Raw genomic sequence first — 26181 nt, forward strand, 5'->3', positions numbered from 1 at the left:
CCTCTGCAGTGACCAGCTGATTGCCCCTCCCAGTCAGATTTGAGTGCCCTTATCTCAGCACATGACTGCAGACATTATTATCAGCCCAACAAAGTCTAGCCACCACATTGCCTCTAGGGGCTGAACTCCACTGAAGTTAATGGGAGGTTGCCACTGATGTCTCCAGGAGTAAGAGTGGGTCCAATGATTTAGGTAATTGATCGAGAATAGGCCCAAGTTTCAAAGTTTAGATCCAGACCCAGACTATCCCCAAGTCTGGGGTGCTTGGATATCTGTGTTTTGGTTTGGGCCCTAAGTTCTGGAGGGGCTCAGTGGAATTCCATAGATCATCAGCTTCCAAACTGCACTCTGTGTTCCTTGCACCCCTTGCTGATGTTACTTACAGAGCAGGGAGGTCCCATAGCGCTGGCCACTTGTTGCCAGATGCTAAACCGTACTAGAAGATGCTAACAAGACATTAAACCCTTTCCTAATGGCACTTTGCCATGTAGGCAATTGCTGCAGTTACTGCCAGGGGAGTTATGTGACTGTGAATGGGAGGCTCATGTGTCTGTGAATGCTCATGAATGCGAGTGGAGGTTGCCTTAAGACACGCTCCCCATTAAGCTGTGCTCAACACTATGGAAACGTCCATTTAACTTTCTGCCCTAGAGCCTTTCCGGCCACAGGGCATGTACGTCTGCGCAGGTGGAGAACATTGTCGGCTTCCTGTGGAAGCCCCCTAATCTCTCTTGCCATTCTGGATTGTTTGGGAGCAATGGCGGCTGGTACGTCTCTGCAACGCTGATCTGCAATGGAGAACAGGCAAATGAAATTAAACCCCTCTGACCTTCATCCAGACTGGAACCTGGCATGTTAGTTAGTTGTTGATTTTTTTAGTTTAGGTTCAGAAATAGTTTGGTCACTTGATGCTGCTGCTGTCTCCCTTTTGAACGGTATTTCTTTCGGGCTTCCTGGTCCTGGCCAGACCCAGAGGCCGGGGTGCTAGAACACCATGAGAGAGGCTGTTTCTCTTGTTTTCTGGTCCCACTGCAGGCAGGAAGTACCAGCAAAGTCAGCTCCAGCTGAAACTTACAGACCCAAGAGGTTCAGAGAAGCAGTGAACATTTTGCAGGCTGAGACCAAAATTGTAGTGTAAAGTGGGTTTCTGCTTGGCTAGGGGAGTGCTGCCTATGCTTTCCCAAGTACGACAGAAAGTGATCTGAGTCTCTGGATGAACATGAGGGGCCCAATCCTGTGGTGTGCAGAGCCCCTCTCGAGAAGTGCTAACCCTCCTCATCTGTCACATAAGTCAGTGGGAGTTGAGGGTGCTCAGCACCAAGCAGTATCAAGCCTTTGGCTCCCATACTCTGCCCATCCTTGCCAACTGGCAACTCCTGTGTCAGAGTCCTGCGCTGATCTTTATTTTGGAGTTGCTTTAAGGACAAATACAAAACCGTCGATAAGGCTGCTGGGTGGATCAGCTCAGCATGTGAGCTGGAAAGAGAGTTTTCCCTCCTGGAGAAATGATGTTTTTAAATGAATGTTTTCTAATATTTCTTATAAAGTTTCTGTTTGCCCAGACTGGAGCCATAGCTCGTGCTTGTGTTTTTTTCCAACTGAGGCTTAGCAATAGGAACTGTCTCAAAAGGCTCTCACAGCTTGCAGGAGTTTGGTTTTTTCCTCCCCTCGAATTGATTTCAAATTGTTCCAACACAGAGAGCAGCTGCCCGCCTCACATCTCAGGAGCTGATTCCGGAAGATATCAATCCTGGCTGCACACTACAGGAACTCCAGCTGGGCCTGATTCAAACTCCATATTGGATCCTCCCCAAACAGAGGGAACATTTGGATCTGGAGCCTAACTTTGCAGCTGGCTCCTATTTCTCTAACAGCTGCATAGAGCATTCCATGGTTGATGAGTCTAGGCCAGGATTTAGGAAGATCCTATGGAGGCAGCCCAGTGTGTGTGGGTCAGCTTGCAAGACAGTCAGAGATCCACAGGGTCAGCAGCCTCAGTAAAGAGTATCTTTTATATTCACTGCTATAAATCCCACCTCTTCCTTACCGGTAGGAAATCAGAGGGCCAAACCCAAACCCTGGAGCCAGTCACCTTTTGGGAAAGTTCAGATCTAGACGTGGAATTTGCTAGACCTATTTCCAGTGGGAAGTCATTCAAGGCTGCGTATGACCCCAAATCACCTGTATTTATTTATTTAGGTAAACTTACTAGTTGAAATCATCCACCTAAGATAATTGTTTCCAAGACAATCTGGGCCAGATTCAGATAACAGAAGAACTGACTGGCAGCTTCACTCCAGCTTTGTAAAACTTCCCTCACCCCTCATTGTTTTTCTCCTTTACTGTGCCTCTGTCTGGACCTTCCATGTTGCAGATAGGATGGGATGCCAGGAAAGGCTGTGCTCATTTCTGTCCTGGCTAGCAGCAGGCAGCAACAAAAATCCCCAGATATCCTGGCCTGTGCAGCAGACCCTAGAGGGTGACAGAGTGTGCACACAGCTCGTACGAGCAATGGAATTTGAGCTGCTTTACCAAACTGATCCAGAACTGTTAGGGACAAACAGAACATTCTGCAACCCCACTGAAGTCAATCTTGTTTTGCCAACTTACACCAGAGCTGAATTTGGCCCATCCTCTTTTGAGACTAGCCCAACTGTACTTAGATCCTCAGAGACTTTAAGGCCAGAAGAGACCATCGTGATCATCTAGTCTGATCTCCTGCACGTCGCAGGCCAGAGAACCTCACCCACCCACTCCTGTTAGAGACCCCTAACCTCTGGCTGAGTTACTGAAGTCCTCGAATCTTGATCGAAAGACTTCAGAGTACAGCGAATCCACCATTTGCTCTAGTTCAAACCAGTAAGTGACCCGTGCCCCATGCTGCAAAGGACGATGCAAACCCCCAGTGCCTCTCTGCCAACCTGACGGGGGGGGAAATTCCTTCGCAATCTCAAATATGTTGTGTGGGCAAGCCCCGCCAGGAAGACACTTGGGAAAGAATACACTGTAGTAACTCAGAGCCCTCCATCCCTAGAGTCCCAGCACTGAATATTGGAGATATCTGCAAACAGCAGTCAGGGATGCGCTGCATGCCACTGTAGGCAACCTCATCAGACCAGCCCCTCCATAAACTTATCAAGCTCAGTCTTGAAGCCAGTTAGATTTTTTGCCCCCCACTGCTCGCCTTGGGAGGCTGTTCCAGGACTTCACTCCTCCGATGTTTAGAAACCTTCACCTAATTTCAAGCGTAAATTTGAAAACTTGGTGGCCAGTTTATATCCATTTGTTCTTGTGCCAACACTGGCTGTTAACTTAAATAACTTCTCCCACTCCCTGGTATTTATCCCTCTGATGTATTTATAAAGAGCAATCATATCTCCCCTCAGCCTTCGTTTGTTAGGCTAAACAAGCCAAGCTCCTTAAGTCTTCTTTCCTTGGAGACACTAATTCAGTTGTTGGCTAGGAAGCCACTTTCTGCCAGTTTTAGCTACAAACCAAATTAAAGGAAGCATCATTCCAGGAGCTGGTTTCACAAAACCTCCCCCTAGATTTCGCTCTGGATTTCAAGCTGCATGGCCCTTTGCAGCCGTACCACAGGAGCCCTGGCTACTTCTCCTGGAGCAGCAGCCTGCAAAGACTCTGACTTACAGATTGTCTAGGAAATGCTGTGGATTTCAGCAGGCTGCCTCGGAGGATGTGTGCAGCGGTGGAATCTAAACGGCGCCGAGATCCAGAGCTGTCTGACGGTTTGGCCAGATAATGAAACGGAAGGAATAATATATGGAAGGTTCAAGCTCCCCAGCTGAAGTGGTGCTTAAAAAGTCCAATAAAAATTGTTATAAAAGAATTATTATCAGGCGCTCGGGCATGCCCAGCCAATCAGATTGCTCAATTTGGCTGAACCTTCCTTGTGCTTTTAAAGAGAGGGTGCCTTGTGCTATGATCAGCTTCTGAAAAGATGGATTGTTCCATTGTAACTGATCCAGGCAGGGGAACAAGGAAATCCTAATTTCAAACAATAAAGGAATCCAAAAGACACCGCAGAGTTGTTTTTCATAGTTCCCAGATTGTTGGGATTCTTGGTTTGCTCTCCAGTCTGTTTGTAACACTCTTCTAGCAGTCCGAAAATAAGAATTTCCTTTCCTGCTTTAGCCCTCAATCAACAAAGCACTTAAGCATGTGCTTAACTTTAAGTACTTTGCCCTAATATAGATTTTTTAAAAAAAATATTTATTTTATTAAAGCTCAGAAAAGTAACAATAATCCACATACAAGTAGCTCACGAAATAAACTGTAGTTAGATCCATCTCTCTGGGCAAGATGCACATGGCTACAGGCACTGGATAATGACACTGTGGACATCAGTGAAACAATGAGTAATAACAAATGCTCAGCTATATTCCCATGGGGCCTTTCATTTCAAAATCCCTCAGAGTGTTATACACAAGGATCACTTCACCTGTCACTGAAATGCAGGCTAAACAGGGCAGCTGTGCGGTGCTTAATTTGTAATGAAAGAGGGGCCGGGGCTCAAGCAATTTTTTTACTTTCCTAAGTGACGCAGTAAGCCCAGAGATGCCGGGGCTACGCACTCCCAAGCCCAGAGGTGTCAGGGCTACGCACTCCCAAGCCCAGAGGTGCTGGGGCTACGCACTCCCAAGCCCAGAGGTGCCAGATTCAGCCCTGGCACAAATTAAGCACTGCAGCTGGGTAACTGCACAGCAATGCTAATAGGGGTGATGAGCACTGATAGAGGGCTTTAAATGTTCAGGGTTTTGAGGCTCTGGGTTCAATTCACCCACGCTGGAGCACCAATCTGTGCTCCAGGATGATTCTCCCAGGAGGCATGGGAGCAGGCGGTCTTGCCACTGGTGCCCTCCCACAGGGCTTACCCCCAGAGACGAACTTCTGTTGGTTGAAAGCTTGTCTCTTTCACCACAGAAATTGGACCAGTAAAAGATATTACCTCCCACACCTTGCCTCTGTGGAGCAACTCAGGGCAGGGTGTGAAGAATACTGTATCCAATCAATGTGGCAAGAGGAATTTCGGGTAGTCAGCTACAATTACCCGAGTTGGAATTTGGCCAGGTCATTGCAGCTGACTCTTGACTTTACAAAAAGAGCTGTTTTCTCTCTGATTTTCTCCTGACTTTGAAATCAGCACTCGGACTGGGGAGGCATGTCACCTGCAGACACTCGGCACTGTGTAGTCACCTGAAACACAGGTGGAGAAAAACAGTCTATTATGTCCCTTTAAACTGGAGTGCTGTCTGACAGAGACCGGCAAAGAGTGCAAGAAATATCCACCCAGCCTGGATTCATTGGGGCTGCATGTGTGTCCCCTTTGCATTCACTCCCTGTGAAGATTTGAGAGGTTGAGTTTACTGGCAGGAAGAATGGCCATGAGGGAGGGAGTGAGCATTTGCAGAAAGCAAATTTGAGGCTCATAAAGATGAATGTTCGCAGCAGAGACCCGATCCCAAGAGCTACACTCATCCAATCAGAGGTCAAAGAGATACCAGGTGACCTGTATGTCCAATCAAAACTAACTGAATAACTTGAATTTCTGATACCGAATCCTTGGGCTTTAAGGTGCTTGCAAGTAATCCCCAGGCTAAGGATCATGTTTAGAGATGAGCTGACGGGTGAGGTGACCGATGAGGAATGTATTGGAACAGAGTGTAGGCAATCTGCACACAGAGACCTGAACTGAACCAGGTCCTTGTGCAATGCTCATCATCATCATGTTCCCATTATGCCTCTGGCGGTTAGGGCAGCAACGAATCTCCTCCACTCCTATCCATTTCTGGCAAGTCTTCCAATGGTTCCCAAGCTGTGCCCCAGGTTTTTCAGCTCAGCTTCCACAGCTCTCCTCCATGTTGTTTTCGGGTGCCTCATTTTGGCTTGCCTTCAGGTGTCCATCTTATTGCTATTCTGGTGATGGAATCAGTTTCTATCTGAAGCACATGCCTCCGGGTAATGATGGTGCTCATATCTTCTTGGCTGCACTGTGTGAATAGGTCTTGGTTTGAGATTGTTCTGAGCCAAAAGATACAGAGGATTTTTCTGAGGCAAGTTTTATGGAATGAAGACAATTTGGACATGTCACACTTTCTCATTCCCCAGCATTCTGCACTATAAAAGTACGCAGCTCTGATAAATCTTGAGTTTGGTTTTGGTGTTGTATTTTGATGATTTCCAGACTGTATTTAAGCTCCTGAAGGTGTTCCTGCCTTTATTGATTCTGTTCCGGATGTGCTGGTTTATTCCACCATCCTGGCTGATGGTGCTGCCCAATTATGTGAATGTTTCAACATGGTGAGAACATAATCCTCCAACCATACTGGTGATGGTGAGGCAATATTAAAGGTCGAGATATCTGTCTTATTGCAGTTGATTTTCAGTCCAGTTTGCTGGCTGAATGTGTTGAATCGAGTTTTTTTTCTTGTGTATGGTGTTGGGTATGTGATAGGAGAGCGAGATCATCTGTGAAGTCCAGGTCTTCAAGGGATGAGAAGGGTGTCCATTTCATGCCTCTTGGCATGTCTTCTGTTGTATGCTGAATTACAGTCGATCGCAATGTTAAAGAGAATTGCAGACATGACACACCCCGACGTACTCCTGTTTGACTTCAAAACCGAGCTCACTGTGATCAACACTGCATGTAAAGTTGGAATAAAAGCTTTCTATGATGTTGATTATATGGAGCGGGATTCCATATGCCCCCAGAATGTGCCATAGGCTGGTCCTGTGCTTTCTATCAAAAGCCTTCTCAAAGTCTATGAAGTTTAGGTAGAGTTGCCGTTGCCATTCTATTATGTATCGTAGAGTGAAGTTCTGGTCTGTGCATCCACGACCTTTCCAAAAACTGGCTTGCTGTTTTCTGAGAACGCTAGCAACTGTCTCTGATATACGCTGGACTATGATCTTACATGATACCTTGCTTGGCACAGATAAAAGTGTGATACCAAGCCAGTTATTACAATCGCTGAGAGTCCCTTTCTTTGGTATCTTCACTATAGCCGCATTGGTCCACTCATCCTTTCCCCCCAGAGCCCAGCCATGCTCCCCCCTCATCCCGGCCCAGATACCTGCACCCCCTCCCCACAATAGCCCAGCCATGGGGTCCCCCCTTGCCCAGATATCCAAACCCCTTTCCCCTCAGAACCCAGCCACAGGGCCCCCCCAGTCCACTCATATTGGTCCACTCATCTGGCACTTTTTCCCTTTCCCAGACTGCTATAAATAGAGGGGCCAGGATAGATGCTGCTAACTCAGGATTTACCTTGAACAATTCTGCATTCAAATAATCCTTGCTAGGAGCTTTCCCATTTTTTAAAGATTTGAGGGCTTGAATGGTCTTTTCCTTAGTTGGTGTGTCTGTGTTGATATCAAGATCTTCTTCTGCTTCCCAGATGTTTGCTTCCTCTTTAGGTGGCTCTCTGTTCAGCAATTCTTTGAAGTGCTCTGTGCATTTCTTGTTCTTTTTCTGTTGTCAGTAAGTGGCTTTGTTTGTCCCTCATGAGAGTGTTTGTTGGTGTCTGTTGTTTACCACTGATAAGCCGTGTCATTTTGTAAATGGTCCCTTGTTCATCATGAGCAGCTGCATCTTCTGCTTGTGTTGTCAGATTATCAATATAATGTCATTTGTCCGCTAACACAAGGCATTTGACCTCCCCGTATGCCTTGCTATACCGCTCATGATATTTGTCCTTTAGCTTCTGGGATTTTGTGTCTAAAACTTTTTTCTTCAGGGCTCGTCTGGTTTCTATGGCATTCCATGTACGGGATGTAATCCACTCCTTTCTTCTTTTCTGCCTGTAGCCTAGACAGGCTTCACTACTTTGTTTATAGATTGTTGTTACTTTGTCCCACTTCTTGCTGATCTCCTCATCTCCATTCCCCTCCTCTTTATCAAGGTCTGCAAGTGCCTGAAACCTGTTGTTTAAATACAGAATGAAGGCTTTCTGTATTTCAGGGGACTTTAGCTTGTCAATGTGATAATGTCTATGGCCCTTGTTTGGTGGACCCACACTTCTCAGTTTTAGCTTGATGGAGGCTGTCACAAGGTGGTGGTTGCTGCCAGCATCTGCTCCCCTTCTCACGTTCACATCTGTCAGTGAGCATCGCTATTTGCCATTGATCATCATATGGTCAATCTGGTTCTTATCTCTGACATTTGGAGAACACCATGTCAGCTTGTGAATTTCACAATGTTGAAAAAGGGTTCCGCTGATGACTACGTCATTCATACTGCAGAAATCACAAGTCTCTCTCCATTTTCATTCATGGTGCCACACCCATGTCTTCCCATTGCTCTGTCATTGTTTGTGTTGTCCTTACCGACCTTGGCATTCAGGTCTCCCATGACGATAGTTAGGTCGTGGCATGGTACTCTCTCTAACTCCGCCTAATGTAAGGTAAAATTTGTCCATTGCTTCTTTATCACTGTCATTTTTTGGACCATAGCACTGAATCAGGGTGATATTATTGTGTTTCCCTTTCAGTCTGGCTCTCATAAGTCTGCTGCTGATGGACGTCCATTCACTCTACTCACTTCTTCAAAAGGATGGCAACACCTTCATGGTGTTGTCCATCATCCCGTCCAGAATACAGAAAAGTTTCTCTGAAGGCTGTTGTTAATCTCACTGATCCTGTCCATCTGCTATCACTGACACCCAGGATATGTAAACTGTAGCGTCTCATCTCTGCTGTGACCTGAGCTAGTTTCCCTGTTTCGTACATTGTCCGTACATTCCAAAAACCAAGTTTGGTTTTTGTCTTGGTGTTGAGCACTTCAGTCTTCATGCCAGTGGCTTCCTTTTGGCTGTCACCACTGGCAGTCATATGGGTCATTGACTTCTGAAGGCCATCGAGCACAGTAATGGTCGATGTCTCCAACACTGTTTCCGTAACATATTTTGTTTTTTACGGGACAGGATTGTTAGCCTTGTGCCTAACCACCAACGTGGAGGACCAGGGTGTCTGTTTTGTCTGGCCCCTCCCCCAGAGACCAAACCAGCATGGTTGAACCTGCCAGGAGCAAAAAGCCCCCAGCGACACAGGCTCTGAGGATCATTAAAGCACACAACCTGCCCCGCCACGACAAGGCACAGACACCAGCAGATGGCAATGCAGCAGCAACAAATTCAATATACTGGTATATAGCCCCTTAAGCTTGAGCCTGTCCAGCAAAGGTATGGAGTGTGGCATGTATTTGGGCATACGTAAAAGTCTGAGAGCCTGCATGAATGTGTGGAACCTTAGAGACTAACCAATTTATTTGAGCATAAGCTCAATAAGCTGTAGCTCACGAAAGCTTATGCTCAAATAAATTGGTTAGTCTCTAAGATGCCACAAGTACTCCTTTTCTTTTTGCGAATACAGACTAACACGGCTGTTACTCTGAAACATGAATGTGTGCTGCTTCATTGCAACCGGGCTACTCCAGCCTCGGAGCAGGAATGGGGCCTGAATGGGGAGAGCATTGCTAGGCACCCCAGTAGCAAGACGATCATGCTATGGCCAGTGTCATCTCAGACACACCCGTTCTTCGCCCTTTATGCTTCCTGTTAGCCTTTGCTCTTGCTAAACACTTACCACAGCTCAGTGCAGCCGGCTGCACCTTGCATACTATAACTCATGCCTGAGCGTAGCCTCCTTTTACCCTCCACCTCGAGCTAGCTTCTGCACACCACACAAAGACTTGCAGAATCCAGGCCCTTGCATCACCCCAAGCCATCACTGCATGTGTTCCCAGCGTGGGCGATGCTAGGGACAGTCATGTGAACCAGCTGTAACAAAATACCACCCAACCCAACCAGTTTTGTAACATACATGTTGATCTATCTGTAACAAGTCCCCAGTGTCCTGGCTGAAAGTAGCTCACTTTCAGTTCTAGGGCCTGAGTCTGCTCTCATTTACACCAGTGCACTGATCATTTACACTGATGCCAGGAAGGTAACATCGGTGTAAAGCCCAAGGGAGATCAGAATCAGGCCAACAGGTGCTTTGGACACAGCTCAGGCAACCGGGTGGGACCTGCCCAGCTGATCTGCTGGCTGCTCAGATGACCGTGTGAAAGGAATTGTTGGTGTAAGTCCAGTTCCAAGAGGGCAAGTGTCAACGGTATCAAATGCACCATGACATGGGACACTAACTGACTGTCTCGGTAATTCAGGGCAAATACTGGGGACCCGTGCAGACTGAATCGCCCTCTGAGCCCCCAAACCCAGGGCAGGGCTGCAGTACATTGGTGGGGAAGAAGGGGCAGTGGAATAGTGGGGTGGGCCAAGCTTGTATCACTGCTGCCAGTGGCTGGGGAGGATATCAGCCTCCAGCACTCCCAACCCAGCAGAGTCCACATATGCATCTCCGTGGCTACAGAATATCCATATCCATCGGCATGGCCTGTGATACACGTACCAGTGTTTTGGTATGACATTGATCACGCTGCAGTGTATTGGGAAGTGGTTGTGAGAGGGCCCCGACGCATAACATAAAAACCATACTGTTCCCTGGCCTCGAGACAGCATGCTAGTTCCACCCTGTGAGCATCAAATTCAATGTTCCATCTGCCTTGCTCTAACCAGGTCTGAGCCAGACCTTAGGCCGGAATTTACCATTGTCTGATGGAGCCGACTCGGTTTTACTACAAACTGCAGCCTGCGAAATCTCCTAATGGACTTGCTGTCAAACCCCCACTGGCATACTGGCAGGATTAGCCCCTTCGCTGCACATTGATATACATTTATGTACTCCTCTTAATCTGAGACCTTTTGGGCGTCCCCCAGACTGAGATTGGGTTATTGTACATTCCCACACGTTTCAAGAACAGCCGAGATGTCCCTCAGCACCTTCATCATATGTATCGCACCCCAAAGGAGGCTTAACATACAGCACCAGCGAGAGCTTTGGGTTTAGCTCCTTTGGCAATTTGCTTTCCTGTCAAGGGAGAGCAATGGGACAAACTTTCCCTTAGCATTCCAACCAGATTGTCACAAGCATATTTCCAGATTAGCCCTTTAGATCCTGTTCCCCCTGGCACCTGTTGCACTGCTGTCACTCATTAGCATCCCATGGAAATCATTAGGGTTTTTGGATATACCTGATATTGTGGATTCAGCAGCACAGCAGTTGTGCTGCCCCTGGAAGTAACTGATGCATTTGGTAGCTTTGGCTGGTGTGTTTTGCCTTGGGACGTATCATTCATTTTAGCAGCAGCCCAGCAAGCGTGCTCCACCTCTATGCACCTGCAATGATTAGCAGCTCAGCAGGTGCTCTCTGCCCAGTTGTACCTGGAACACTCAACAACACAAGCAGATGCACTCTGCCTGGATGCGTCTAGACGGTTTGGCTGCTATCAGACAGCTGACAGCTTTTAATCTTTACACTGCAACAGATGAAAAATTGTACAACATTTCAAAGGTCCTAGAAAGGGTCATTTTTCTCCAGGATTTCATAGCACACTACTGGGGGCAAAGGGATAACCAGATGCTTTTTATCTGGACAGCTAAACAAATAAACAGCATCGTACGTCTTATTCATCTCCTCTCCGTTTGTGATGCTCAGTTTCTCACCAGTGCTGAACTGCAGGATGGTTATCCATGATCAGTCTCAAGTTGCTTTCTTTCTCTAAATATAGATTATCTGAAACCACTGCCACAGTTATTGGTTAAACTTCGAAAACAAACACATTACAAAGAGAAATGCCAATGTAAAATACAGCGCTCTTATCCTTATTTTGAATCCAGTCCATTTTATCACTGTCAGAAACCTTGGTAAGGCCACATGAGTTAATTTTTCGCAATATCACCGATTGGTACATGTTTTCCCATAAACTGGTGGCATAGGGTCATTCTTTGGTCACTTACTTATGTCAAGCATTTCTTAACTCTATGGCCTCGTATGGCTAAACTAAAATCTTACCGGCCTCAGCCTATAGGCCTTGTGTTTCAGCCCTACTTACTTATATACCAAAAACCTAATGATCTCTTCTAACTACTGATCCATCTTATACTTCTATAATCCTATACTGTGTGGTCACTACCTTGGACTTTGTGTGTTCCTAGAGACTCTACATCTGAAGCAAGTAGCAGAGGTGACTTTCGCTCTACTGAGCTTGAAACTGTAGCCACCAGAGCTGAACCTACAGTGGTATAACACCCCAGTATAAAATTTGCTTTAAATAAAATAAAAGGTTACATATGCATTTCCACTGAGAAAAGTCATGTCCCTAGGAAGGAACTATTACCTCTCTTCAGTATCAGTGAGAGGCTTCAATCAGGGAAGCATGTTTAGTACTGGGGACTTTGAACAAGAATGGGGTGTTTGCAAACTTGGAGAAACTCATAACAAAGCAGCAAAGACGAAGAAAAGTTTGGAAAATAACCTTCTGGAGGAACTCTGAGAGTCTGAGAAGATAATTGCTCAGAGGTGCACCATGACAGCCTAAGGAGGAAAAGGAGCAATAGCTCTTCCCAGTGAAAGACAATAAGACAAAAGAAAACAGGCTGGAGCTGTAACAAGGAATGTTTAGATTTGTGGTTGTGAAATGTGGAACAAAGACCCAAACATCCAGTGTTTTCAACTTAGTTATTCCAATTCTGCACAACTGCCTCTGTTGCTAATCCTTCTTACCACTGCTTTATTTACTGTTGAAACACTCATGAATCTCTTCTCATCTCATGTACAAATTTGCTGACCTTAAAAGACAACAGCTAACAAACTGACCTAATGTCAGTGCAAGCTCTCAACCCCAAACCCAGGTTAAGTTGCATGCAGTTTGGGGGAAATTTGTTTCTGCACAGATTCATACTTCGTACCTGGGCCAGGGAGACTGCAGTTCAGTGAACAGTTTTCATGAGGCACCGACGAGAGTTACAGACTCCAGGCCCTCAGATATTTCTTGCCCTGAGCAACAGATTTACCCTCTTTAATCCGGGCCACCAATCAACCCAACAAGACAAGTTGAAATTCAGTGTTGCTGCTGCTGTGACTGAATGACACAGGAGGAAGAGAGCAAAGGCTTAAGCGCCACTGCTAAAGAAAACACTGAGCAGGCTCAACTTTCCATGACACTGCAAACTAAAGCCTTCGCCCTTTCGCTTTCCAGGTATCCCTGTCCTGGGAAGGGTTACTAAGTACCGAGCAATGTGACTGGCCTGAAAGTTCACTGGGTGAAAAGTCCTGCCACCGAACAGTGTGAGGGACTCTGAGTTCAAGTCAAGGTGACATCTATCACTTTTAGTACAAAATCCCTAATTTATGAATCCTCCTACACTGCTGGGACAAAAGTAAACAATCTCTGCTCCTGAAGTCCCACACAGAGACAGTACTGTTCAAATACTGCAGGAATCTACAAGCCTTTGGACATCATCAGTTACCATGTCCACTTTCCTGGGGGCCTCTTGCTTGCATTGTGATTGCCTGTTGAGACATGTTAGGAAACTATATATAAATCTCTGGCAAATCACTTTGTGACACAGGAGCGGGGGTGAGGGGTGGGCATTCTTCTACGACATACGCTGGTATTAATCAGGAGCAACTCCATTGTAGTCAGTGGGATTGCACCGGTGTAAAGATGGTGTGAATGAGAGGAGCATCAGCTCTGGGGTCTTCAGCACCAACATCTGCACAGTATAAAAGTATTTGTTTCTCGTGCAAGGAGGAGGAGCATGTATGGGAAAATAAGAGGGTTCACATGTCATGTGGTGCCTGGGCTTTCTCAGAAAGACTTGGGTTTATCCTGGATCTGGGACGTTGTACTGAGGCTGTCAATCTGGACATTATAACAAATCCACAGCCACCTAAATATTCCACGGTTATCCCACGGTCCCTTGGAACTCCATTGCAACAGACGGGCTAGAAACCAGATGATCCTGCTTTAAAGCTCAGACTCCTATCGTGATTATCCTCTAGCCCTTACTAGTGTTGGGTATAAGGCAGTGGAGGGCAGTGGTGCAAGTGCATGCACATCTATCCACGCCCCTCCCACCCCGCCCAAGCCAGCACCTTGCACTGAATCTCTGTCCCAAACCTAGCCCAGCTGCTCTTTGACTATGGAGGGAAGCCCTTCCATACGCCCTGGCTTAATCGGCTGTAAGGAGGGAACGTGCCATCCTGGCTTGCCCGTGCGTTTGGGGCAAGCAAAAGACAATCACTTTTGCCCTGCTGATGAAGAACAATTGAGCTGGGCACTGTGGTGCCAGTGTCACTAGACAAGAGAAGATTTGTAACCATGCAGGTGAAGCTTGGCTTCTAGTCCTTATCTCAGTCTGGCCATTATGTTTCAGTTCCAGGCGCCCCTCTGGGCAACCCCAGACTAGAACGTCATATACATTGGCAAATACATACAAACCCAGTCAATGCAGTCACAATGTGTCTCCTCCGAAAAGTCTCCCTGCGTTTCTAGCTGTGCATTCACATGATGCAGGGTCCCGGAAGGTCCCACCTGCACAGGCATTTTGGAGCTTCTCTCTGCAAGCACGTTCTGGGCTTTAATTGGTATTAGCTTATTCCAGTACAGGTAACAGAACCAAGGGGGTACTTGTGGAGTGATAACCTCCCATTTCCCCTGCCTTCCTCCCCAAAATGACTTTACTCTTGCTTATCTATCCAGGAAGCCTCCCTCCTCTGCCCACTGAAACCCTTTTCCATCAGTGCATCCATCCGTGGAGTGGATTAAAAAAGAAAGGAAAATAACATACCTGCAGGTTCTTCTGTGCTGCTGGCTGCAGTGGTGGGTGGAGCAACAGGAATCTCTGTGCAGGAGAATGAGAGACAGGAGGGGAAGAGAAAGGATAAAAAAGGGGGGGTGGGCATTATTTCGAGCTCTGGAGAAGATTGAGCTATGCACACATCCCACTCTGCATGGGAGTTGCTTGCACAGTCTTACATGTGTCACAGTAAGAAAGCAAAGGGTTACACTTGAGAGCCAGTGGTGCTCTTGCAGGATACAGAACCTGCCCCAGGTTGACAACTGCTTGTGTTGCCCAGATGGGTGTAATATAGGAATTGGGAGTTCATCTCTTTATTTTTTAAAATAAATAAGAAAAAGTGCTTAATTCAAGATATGGCCTGGGGCTAAAGCAGCCAGTTTTAACCGTATTCTAGCCTATGTCAAACAAACTGAAAGAGAGAACGATGCTAATGTTTGCTTCTTCTGCTTAGTTGTTGTGTGGATGCATGTTTCAGGAAGTGATCTTTGCAAATCATTTATTTCCAGTGCAGTAGGCTATGCCATGTGTCATGTATGCACCTTATTGTATCTCCTTGGTGGGACAGACATTTTATCTCACATCTCGAAGGAAATACAAATACCTCTATTGCTAGTGAAATGTTTCCTGCTTTAATTTCCTAGTCACCGGATTTTAAGTATTTTCATACATATATGAGGCCCTATAATGCCCCGGATCTGCATGACCAACTCTAACTGAGCACAGCGATGTCAATAGGATGGAATGCAGGATATGATTGTAAGTGCAGTGGGATGATCTATTCTTCCCTCAGTGCACATGGAATGAAAACTTTTGCATATCTAGAGCAAAGTGCTGGGATTTCTGTGCATATGCGAAAATCCTGATAGCAGAAGAGAATATGAGTCGAAATCCTCCAAGTGAATCTGAGAGCAGAATTTAGCCAGGGGAAAACAGCATACATACTAAGGCTTGAAATCTTTCTCTTCATGACTTGTGTGGCTCCCTCTGAAATCAGTATAAACCATACAAATGTTTGTGTTGGATATTTGGCCGTAAGTGTATTCCTGTTTGTTACATGGGCTGTGAATTTTATGAAAGATGGAAGTCTACTGGATTTTGAATGGGGAAAATATAGGCAATGGTAAATCAGAGCGTTAAATCAGAAAGTTAAAGACAGATGGAGGAACCTGTTCTAGTCAAACTTTACCTGCTCCCTCCCTGTCTGTGTCATGAAAAAAATGCTTAGTACAAAAACCATTGCTCTGCATTCAAAGTATCTATTATGCTGCTTGACATTTGCTAAGGATGAAACTGTGCTTGAAAAAATCAGAGATCATTGTGAGCAGAATTTATATAAGTTTTAACAGTTTTGGCTGCATATATTTGGCATATGTATATTTCATTATATAATTGGCCCTGCAAAATTCTAGTTGTCCTCTTACCCTGGGGCAAGAAATTTTTACTGATGGGCAAGTAAAATATACTTTCCTCCCCATGATCACCATTGTAAAGAATATTCACTAATTGTAAATTGTCATGACAATATATACATATAGAAACAGGATTTGTAACCAGTCCTCAGCTCTGAAATTATTCAAAATGTATCCCCAAAATGTGTGGGTTCCTTAAAACAATATTTTACAATGAAAAAGAATTAAAACCCAGTAATAAGGAAAGAAATCTCCTGTGGAAGTGCTTAAAAGCCTTCACGCACCATCAGATTTTCTGTCAAAGGCAGAGCAGAGTGCCTGCATGTTCTTTAAAATGCCAGGAATATGCAAAGCCAGACATCCAGCCACTAGAGAGCAGCTTAGCATTCTAGCAGGCTGATACTCCAGCAACCTGACTGTCTCGCAGGCTGATTCCATGAGTTGGCATGAACATGCTCCTCATTGTGCTCACTTTGATAACATTGAAATTCTGTCTGTCTTTATTTAGCGCAATGCAACCCAGAGGAGGTGATGCAAGGAGCAACTTACCCTCTGATTTACCATGGCTGTTGGGGACGGTAGTGATAAACCTTTGCACATATCCATTGCAAAGCACACTGGAGTGTCAAGACTATGGCATCTTGGGAAACAAGCATCTGCTTTTGGCTCCTGCTGTCCCATTGCAACTTGGGAAAGAATGAATCTCAAATGACCAAAACCCACCATGGAATGCATACTTGATTCAGTAATAAAAGTGGAAAAGGGGTATCTCTCCATACTTAGAAACAGTCATCATCTCAGCTAGACATTGGGAATGGACAATGCTGAAATAGACCCATGGTCTCTGATAAAGACTTGATTCTTTCAACCTTCATCTTCCTTTTTGTCTTAACACCAGGAAGTTAGCAGGCAAGGAAGGCTGCTGTCTACTGCCCCTCCTGCTTTCCAAGACTACTGTGGTTTTATTTTTTTGTTTTGCTTTTTAAGGTTAGAATTTTGACATTTGGTTTCTGTTACAGCAGTAGAGAAGGAGGGACTGAAACAACCATATGCACATAACAGACGCACAGAGTTATCCAACAACAGCAAAGACAACAGGCAGCACAGCGAATGGTTCAATTGAAGAGCTTAGGGGTTAGCATTCGACTGAAACATAGAACACACTGGCTAGCTGTGCAGATGTGGCTCTCCCTAAGATTGGTTTGCAAGAGGGTATAAAAAGGGGGCTGGGGTTTTACAAAAGGAGAAAACTTTGGAGGTTGCAGCCTGGTGCTTGTTGCTGTTGTTGTTTTTAAAGTGTATTTTAAATCAGAAGATTAATAAAAACTTTAAAAGACAAATAAAAATGTCAAATGTTCCACATTTCTGGCTGGATCATGTGAGTGTACAGTCCCATTTAACAGTCTGGGTGTGCGTGCTTGTAGAGCGCTCAGCTGCTTTCGATATGCTTTTAGGATGACAGCAACTGTTAATAATGAACCCAGGCAATCTGCTGGGTTCAGTCAAAGGGCCTTGACAATACAAGGCAAGGAAAGAAAAACATCATAGCAATTTGCCATAGGAACCAGGATTGTGGTGGCATCTCAAAGGAAATAAACACTCAGGACACCCTTTGCATTACAGAAGTATTTGCAAAGCAAAAATCAAGCCCTTTTTTAAAGCACCCAGCTGTTTGATTAAGTGGGTTTTAGATTGCACTCACATAACCTAACCAGTGTGGCAAATGATATGCATGTAATCTGTGCATATATTTACGGTATATATGCACACACTACATGCAATCTGTCCAACTAGGAGTTCACAAATGTGTTTTCAATTAAACACTGGTAATTGAGCATGTAAAATCTGGTGTTAGTAACCATTCAACCCATTTGGGTTTCAGTGGCTGAGCTGCTGTTGGCTTTTTTAAAGGTTAATTCCACTATGCTATAGACTTCAAAAAGAGTGGTCCACGTACTTATGCAAGGGGCAATGGGAGATCGGCTTTGCTGGTAGCCTTTGGCACATCGATTGCACGTGATGCCAGTCACACCATCTTTACAGGGACATTGACCTGTGGTTTGATTACAGGTTTTGCCAGCTGCACCCACGGGATGGCAATCGCATGCTGTGGGGGGAACACACAACAAAAGGGTCAGAGGGGGGGAGGGGGAAAATGTACAATGTCATCTAGCAACAATATCAAAGAGCGCCACCTATGGTATGAAACAGTATTACACTAGAGCTGCAGGACTAGGCAGAAGCAGCAGCGATTGCCACAAGGTTTCCACAGCTATCCGTCCAATATAACGCTACTGCGTTTCTGTAGCCAGCAATCCCGTCCACCTGAAACGAAGGTGGCAATTTCTAGAGGTTGATTTAAACAGTCACTAGGCAAGTCAGAGGGGATGAACAAGCCCACAATCCAGTTGCTGAGGACATGGCGAAGGCAAAACCTGTTCTGAAGGCAAAACGTGCACCTAGTTATGTCAAACCAAGTGGACAGTGTTTAGTGGAGGCTTTATCTGCCTCCAGATCTGAGCAGCCGAGGCAGCACGGGGTCTTTTAGAGCGTTGCTGTGATGACATCCACCCTGTGATGTTGCAGTTGATTAATTCCAGGGGTTCTGGGGTTGGGAAGGGTGGTCCCATGGCTGGGAGCGCCAGGGGAGGGAGAGGCAGATAAACATGGTGATTCAGGAATCCACAGTGCCAGGGTCACTGCAAAGTCACGCTGCATGTGCAATTGGCCAGTTCGTTAACAGAGGAGAACGACTTCTGAGAGGAGTTTCACATCTGCCGGGTGGGTTTTAGCTGGAAACTATTTGATTTCAGAAAGGCTCTGAATTCATTTCACCTCTTATGTAAGAACCTACTTTTCTTACTTTGCCTTTCACCCTGTCCCTGCTGAGCAGCACCCCCTGCAGCTGGTACTGTGGGCATAGGAAGGAAATGCCCTGGTCTTTTTTTCCCAGCCTGGGGTACCCGCTTCCTGGCTTGTCCCACGGTTCCATTTCAGGTGGATGGAGGTTTGAGTGCAGGTGTGAAGGGCGCGAAAGGGAATGCAAAATCTGCACTTGAAATGACACTACGTTACTTTCCCACGTCACTTACTGTGCAGCTGTCTGTAAAAAGCATCAGGGACTGTAACCACCACAGCGCTTCCTGAATACAGGCTCAGAGGCTCATTAACGTCCCTGTTTTTCATATGCTACACACTTAGGCCCCGATTGTGGCCTGCCCTGCCGAGATGGGCAGTGATGAGGAAGATGTGAGGAGCTCTCCTTCCCTCCTCTAGCATTCTCCTGCAGGGTCCAGTCACAATCCCCCTAAGAAGCACAGACCCTGCTCCCTCTGAGTGTCCCATTTGCTGCTAGCGACCAGAGGCGTTTGGTGAGGGCAGGGCAACGGCTGTCCCTACTTCCTATGCCCAAAGGCCAGCAGAACTGAGTGGGTATGGGAAGGGGAGTGTGTGGTACAGCTGAATTCCAGCCAAGGACTCCAGCCTGTTAGCATCAGTTTGAGCATGTAACTCCCATTGGTGCTAATCATGGACTCTTGAGAGGGCCCATCCAGGAGGTCCTCTTGTGCATCCCTGTTCCCCAATGTGGCAGTCTGGATCCCTTCACCCGATCAAGGGGAGACCAGGTCTCTCTGGGACACTCTGTGCTCCGATCTGCACTATGGCCCCCTTTTGAACAGCCAGTGACCATCCCGTGCATGCAGCTTCGCTCCATGGAACCTCGTGACTCCCACCAGTTTGTCCCGATGCCACTCGTCTCACTGAACGCATTGCCCAAGCCCCATTTTCTGTGCTTTGTTTGTGCCTATTCTGGAGTGTCCTTGACTGGAACAACACCTCTGAGACATCTAGACTGTTATCCAGACCCCCCTCCCCATACACATACATGCCGGTCATCTCTTAACCACAAGTTACATAGTCAATGCCTCAGCTTTACTGGAGTCAGTCCCTCCATCCTGCTACATGTTGTTGTTCCTCTCTTACCCCTGCTCTGTGTGGCAGGCTCGCCTGGGATGGGGTACAGAATGGAGCACAGTGTCCCAGAGGGAGGGCTCACACCCCAGTGCATAGAGGGGTGCTGTCCTCCAGAATCCGCTGACAGTGGCAGCCTGGAAATGCCCCCAGCTGCCATGGCAAGTAGAAGAAGGCAGTGACCACAGTCCCCTTACCCCTGCACACACACCCCCTACACTGGCACTGGAACTGCCCCAGCCTGTCCTGACACCATCGAGGCAAATCTTCTCTGAACTGCCCCTCTCCATTTCAGTAACAGGTTGGGGAGTCATTTGGGCCCAAGGTTGGGTGGGGGAAAAGAGTGGGGCACAAAGCTGACTCTACAGACCTGAATTCCTGCTGCCCTTCCGCTTTCCTCACAAGATCCCCCTGCCCCTCCCCTGGCATCCCCCCACCCTCAAATTCTTGCTTCCCCCCCCCCCGGCTTCTTTTTTCTTCCTCAAATTCCCCATGCCCCAGCTCTCCTCTGAAATGCCCTCCCCTCCCTCAAATTCCACCTTCCCCCCTCTATCTGGCTCTCTCCTTCCCCATCAAATTCCTTCCACCCCCACTCCTTTCCCTGCCAGCAAACTCCCCCTCCACCACCCTCTCTGGCTTCCATATTCTGCCCTGAAGTCTCTCTCCCCCTCTTCAGTTTCCTCCTTCCCCTCCCCGCAGCCTCTTTCTTCCCTCCCCCATCTTTCCCCTTGGAGTTCTGGGAGGGGCAAGTAGGCAGCCTGCAGAAGGGCAGCTGCCTCGTCTCTGCCGTCTCTGCCATTCCCCTGCTGCCCAGCTGCGGGCAGAGCCAACCGCCAGGAACTGCTAAGCTGCTCCTCAGCTATCAAGGAGCGGTTCAGGTTGGAGCGGGGGAGTGCAGCAGGATGCACCATTGTCTTCTATTCCCCCCTATGCCTTCTCCCCACTTCCACGTCTACATGGCTGAGAGTTTGGGGGAGGGGAGACAAGTGTCCCCCTCTACTTGAAATTTGGGATGGATGAAAATGCCCCTTCCACCTTCCCTCTATTCATGTCCCTAGTCACTTGAAGGACTTGTGGCAGCGTGAGGCAGAGGAAAAAATCTCTCAGGGAGGCAGCTGGGAGGATGGGTAACCTGCCACCCTCCCCCTGGCCTCTCGCAGAGCTGGTCAGGAAAAGTGGGGAGGGAGAAGAGTTTCCTGCAGAAAATTTTGACAGAAATTGACATTTTAATCAAAAAATCGAAAACTGCAAGTTTTTCTCTGATGTGGGGTGGGTTTTTAACTAAAGGTCAAAATTTTTCACAGAAAGCAGGCACTTTTGGTGAAACATTAAGTTTAATCAAACCCCAATTTTCCATCAAAAGACAGTTTTGATGGAAAATTTTTGTCAATCCAGACTTAAGATCAAAAGAGACAGACTGTCTCTTCTGGGGAGGGAGCAGTGTGAGGAGGGGTATCAGGAACAAGCTACTCAGAAATCAGGGAAGGGTTGGCAGCAATAAGATATAGTTTAAAACTGTAAAAGGTTATAAAGGAAAACAATAAAAAGGGAATTGGGAAAGGGTTGAAAGAAATACAGAATAAGGAAAAGGTTAAAGATCAAAGACTAGCAGACAGGACAGGGTTCAGAACCAGGGATTTCCCTACCACCCCCCCCACCCCCCTCACCTCCCGTTTTGTAAACTAGTTACATGCAGTGTTGCCAATTTAGTGATTGTTTGGAAATTTGAATTGAAATTGAAACATTAATATACACTTTAAAAGCATATAAAGTGTATCATAAAATACGTGTATCTGAAAAAGTATAATAGATTTGAAAAGTATGAACACAGACTAGCTTCCTTATACAGCTGTTGTTTTTATGACCATGTCAGTGCATTCATTTTGGTGATGTTGGCCAACCTAATAATTTCAAATTATGATTTGTAAGAAAGTCTAAATGAGCTCTCCCTGACAGCTAGTGATGAGCTGGGGGCTAGGGAGAAAGGCTTCAGGACCAGATTGTATTTACATTCACACCTAATCTACCTAGGTATCCAGCAGATAGAGCTGTGTTGCCCAAGTGATAGATTTTGTCTGGGGTTGGGCTACAAATCACTTGAATGCAGGGGGGTAAATGTTGTTATTCTTACTGTATGAGTACAGGGCAGTAGAACTTTACTTAGCCTGTGCTGATTGAGGGCATCAAGAGAGAGGCTGGGGACAGGTGTTTGGCTTGATGGTCTGCCTGAGTCACAAGTACTATTTGACCTGCCCCTCTCCATTGTTTAAAGACAGAGCTGATTAGGCTCCATAGAGAGTCTTTTGTTCTGTTAAGTGACCACTAAGCTGAAATCAGGTCTAAGTACTTAGACCTGCTGTGGGACAGTGTTTCTGTGGAAGAGACGGCCCAGCCTATACTAGCAGCGAGGTTCCCCCAGTGAGAGCTCAGCTGAAATCACTGAGAGCTGGATGGAACCTCAAGAGACCAATTAGCAGAGGTCACAGTGGCAGGTGGCAGCAGAAGGTGATGGCGCAGGGCCATTGGCAGCAGAGTGATGGAGTGAACAGTGGCACAACGAACAACAGTGGCCAGAGCGAACAGTGAGCAGCTGGAGGAATGAGTAAGGTGCCTTCTTGCTCCCCACCTGGGAGGTGAACTTATGTGAAAACATCTCTGAACTCTGAGTCTCCACTGACCAAGGACAACACCGGTGAGTTCATGCGAACAAACATGGCTGTGGTATAATACTTTCTATTTAGGCAAGAGATACCACACACTACAAACTGGAGGCCAATGTTAAATGCATTGTCATTTGTTCATCCTGAAGTTGAACACTGGTTCCAAACAAGACCAGCAAATGCTCACTGTCTTTCTGCAAGAAACTCAATTGACCGGCTAGACGCATGTGGTGCAAAAGTGAGAGACTCAACAGTTGAAAAAGTGAAGAACTCTCACAGAAAATTTGCATACATGGCTGATGAATGCACCAGTGCAAATGGTCATCAAGTATTAAGTCATTGTGTATGTTATCTTGATGTCAGTGGTAGGCCAGTACATGCATTTTTAGATGTTCAAGTTATAGAAGACAGATTGGCTGCATTTGTGACAACCCACATCTTAGAAGAGTTAAATGCTTGTCAATTGGACCCCAAACAGATGACTGCTTGTGCATTTGATGGAGCTGCAAACTCCTCTGGAAGACATGGTGGAGCACAAGCTTTGCTCAGAAAAAAGTGTTACCCTAGTCTCTCCTATACACACTGCAGAGCCCATCTACTCCAACTAGCGCTAGTACGAGCTGCAGACTCTTCAAAAAACATTTTAAAAGCTATACATTTAATGTCTTCATTATATTCTTTTTTTAGCCGGAGTCCAAAAAGACTGAATATCTTGGAAAATATAGAAGATACACTGGGACTGAAGTTCAGATTACTCCAACCTGGGAAAACCCTCTGGCTTTCTCATGAGCGATCCTTGGCTGTTGTCTTAAAATTACTCCAGCCATTATTACTGGCTTTGGAAAGTATCTACGAAGATGGGATGGATCTAAGTAGTGAGGCTGGTGGATTACTTTTGCCATTACGTTCAGAGAAGACTATTGCCATTCTCTCTCTTGTAAGTCTACTGTTGAAACCACTTGGGTCATTAAACAATGCCATCCAGGCATCTTCTACAACAGTAGTAGATCTTTGTCTAGCAATAGAAGCTACATTTGGATCAATCAGAGAGCTATGCATTGAAAAAGTACTGGAAGAAGCAAAGACTTCAGTCCAGAAGTTGACTAATGAAGGCATTTATATTGAATCCTTAAGTGAAGAGGACAAGAAGTGTTTGTTAAGACAACTGAAAAAGTACACAGACTTGATTCTTAAAAATCGACAACAGCGACTTCTAGATTCTACTCAACCTCTACGTAGCTTTTACAGATTCCTGTCCTATAAAACACCGACAGCTGAGTGGAGTGAGGCACTACCAGCAATGGGGCAGCCATGTGCTCAGGACAGAACAGAGAATTTGAACACCGAGTGGAATATCATACAACGAATGAATGAAGATTTGACTTCAACTTCTTTTTTATCATCACTAGTTGCTCGACCCGATCTTTATGCTATGTTTCCTGGGCTGAAAGAAGTAGGAACTCATCTCTTGCTACGCCCAGTCACAACAGTTACAGTTGAGCATTCTTTTTCATCATTGAATAGAATTTTGTGTTTTGAAAGAAGTCGCCTTCTGCCTGATCATGTGAATAAACTAATGAGCATATCAATTAAAGGAATGGAAGTACCGGACGTATGAGAAGCCACCAAAGATGAATGCATTGCATTCAAGAAGTTTATTAACAGAGTTGTACAAAATTATAACAAGAAACCAAGAAGGATGTAGATGTAGTGCTTCATAGAAGGCTTGAGTAGCCAACTTTAATTTGTGTGATGATTTTAAAAACTAATAAAATGGTCATGAAACATTTTTCAGTTTTTACTATGGTGCCATACAGCCCACCTTCACCCTCACGGTCTCACCCCTCGTCGGCCCTGACCCCCCGTAAATTTGAACACTCCCCCTAATTTCAATTCCTGGGGAAAACACTGTTCAGCACAAAGAGTAGCTAGGCAAGGGTTAAATGCAATAAGGCAAATCCAGCAAGGGTTCTGAGTGGAAGACAAAACACTTTGTTGTGCATGCCACCTCTCCTCCCCTTTGGGCCCATGTATTGTTCATATAGGGCAGGAGCCTGCAAGTCCTCCATCCTATGAGTAATCCTTATCCACAGGAATGGCTCCATTGATTGCAATAGGACGGCTTCAGTGAATAAAGATTGCTCATGATGAGTAAGACTCACAGAATCAGGCCCGAAAGGTAGGGACCTTACAGGAGAGGGGTGTGTCTGTAAAGCACCGCAAGACTTTGTGGGCACCATATAAATAAATAGCAATACCACCTCCCTCTCCCGTGATGTGATACTTTTGCATATTCTGTCGAAATCTGCTTTTGTCATATTTATAGCCCTATCACACAGTAAACTCATTAGAGAGATAAGGTGGGTGAGGTAAGGTTGTCTCTCTTTCTAACAGAAGTTGGTCCAACAAAAGATATTACCTCACTCACCTTGTCTCGCTAATATCCTGGGACCAACACGGCTACAACAACACTGCACATAATCAACTCATGTCTCATTGGCTGTCTACTCTCACCACTAGGTCTCCTTCAGCATTAATTATACTTTGCTCTTATAAGCACCTTACAAAGGAAGATCAGTAGCATTATCTTCATTTTGGACGTGAGCACAACACAGGCACAGACGGGGCAGGGATTTGCCCAAGGTCTCACAGAAGGTCAGTGAGCCTGGAATGGAACCCCGACTTCCTTAGGGGCCCTATCAAGTGGGCCCCAATGATTCTCTTCAGCATGAGATCTCAGCCTGTCTTCTGTGACCTCCTGAACGGAGGGCAAATCCTGAATGGATTTCAGAACTCCCTTTCTTTAAGTGTCTCCCAAAACTTTTCTGTTTTGTAGCATGAGACTGAAAAGGAATAGGGAACATTATTAGGGTAAAATTCTTGCATTTGATCCTCACTGGTTACGTAGGACCTGGCCTGCAGATTCTGCAGTCATTCCATGCATAGAATTTCCATGGACAACACAGACACTAAAGGAGTACAGAATATCCCACAGAGATCCATAGGGGAGAGGGGAGAGGAGATTGCTCATCCCAGGATCTGAAAATATGCAGAGTTGTGCAACAATCTTTATAACTAAGCACAAAACTAGGTTTCTGGAGGGGTGTGAATCTTTCACCAAACTTGGGCCAGGCTGAAGAGAGACTCTGGGACCTGAGTTCCAAGTGGGCCCTTGCTGACAGGTGGAAACCATATAAAACTCAGGAGTTTTTATACTGGCCTAGATCAGACAAAGCTTGGTCAGACTTCACTGAAGAGAATGTTGAGGAAATGCTTATCGCAGGTCTACTTTCTGCAGGTAATAAACTCAGGGCACTGTCAGAGGCTTCAGTATGAAAAACAAGATGTTGAAACAAACTAATAATTTAAACAGTAACAAGTCATCATGACTGGATGGTGTATGTCCAAGAGGCAGAAGGA

At 46.0% G+C, this 26181-nt stretch overlaps 2 protein-coding genes across 4 annotated transcripts in view; one reads left to right on the forward strand and one right to left on the reverse strand.

Moving 5' to 3' along the window:
• The window catches only part of STX8 (syntaxin 8), a 355548-nt gene that overhangs the window by 250560 nt on the left and 78807 nt on the right, over nucleotides 1-26181 (forward strand). The window lies entirely within an intron of this gene.
• NTN1 (netrin 1) overlaps nucleotides 1-26181 on the reverse strand; it is a 200932-nt gene that overhangs the window by 59266 nt on the left and 115485 nt on the right. For 2 of the 3 annotated variants that reach the window (XM_074972026.1, XM_074972027.1), the window contains 2 exons: nucleotides 18087-18236; nucleotides 14709-14762 (listed from right to left, as the gene is read on the reverse strand). In XM_074972026.1, coding sequence (XP_074828127.1) covers nucleotides 14709-14762; nucleotides 18087-18236 — 204 coding nt within the window. The remainder of the gene's footprint in view (nucleotides 1-14708; nucleotides 14763-18086; nucleotides 18237-26181) is intronic. The other variant, XM_074972028.1, reaches the window with a different exon arrangement.

Source organism: Natator depressus, chromosome 14 (assembly GCF_965152275.1).
Source record: "Natator depressus isolate rNatDep1 chromosome 14, rNatDep2.hap1, whole genome shotgun sequence".
In the NCBI taxonomy this organism is placed as follows: Eukaryota; Metazoa; Chordata; order Testudines; family Cheloniidae; genus Natator; species Natator depressus.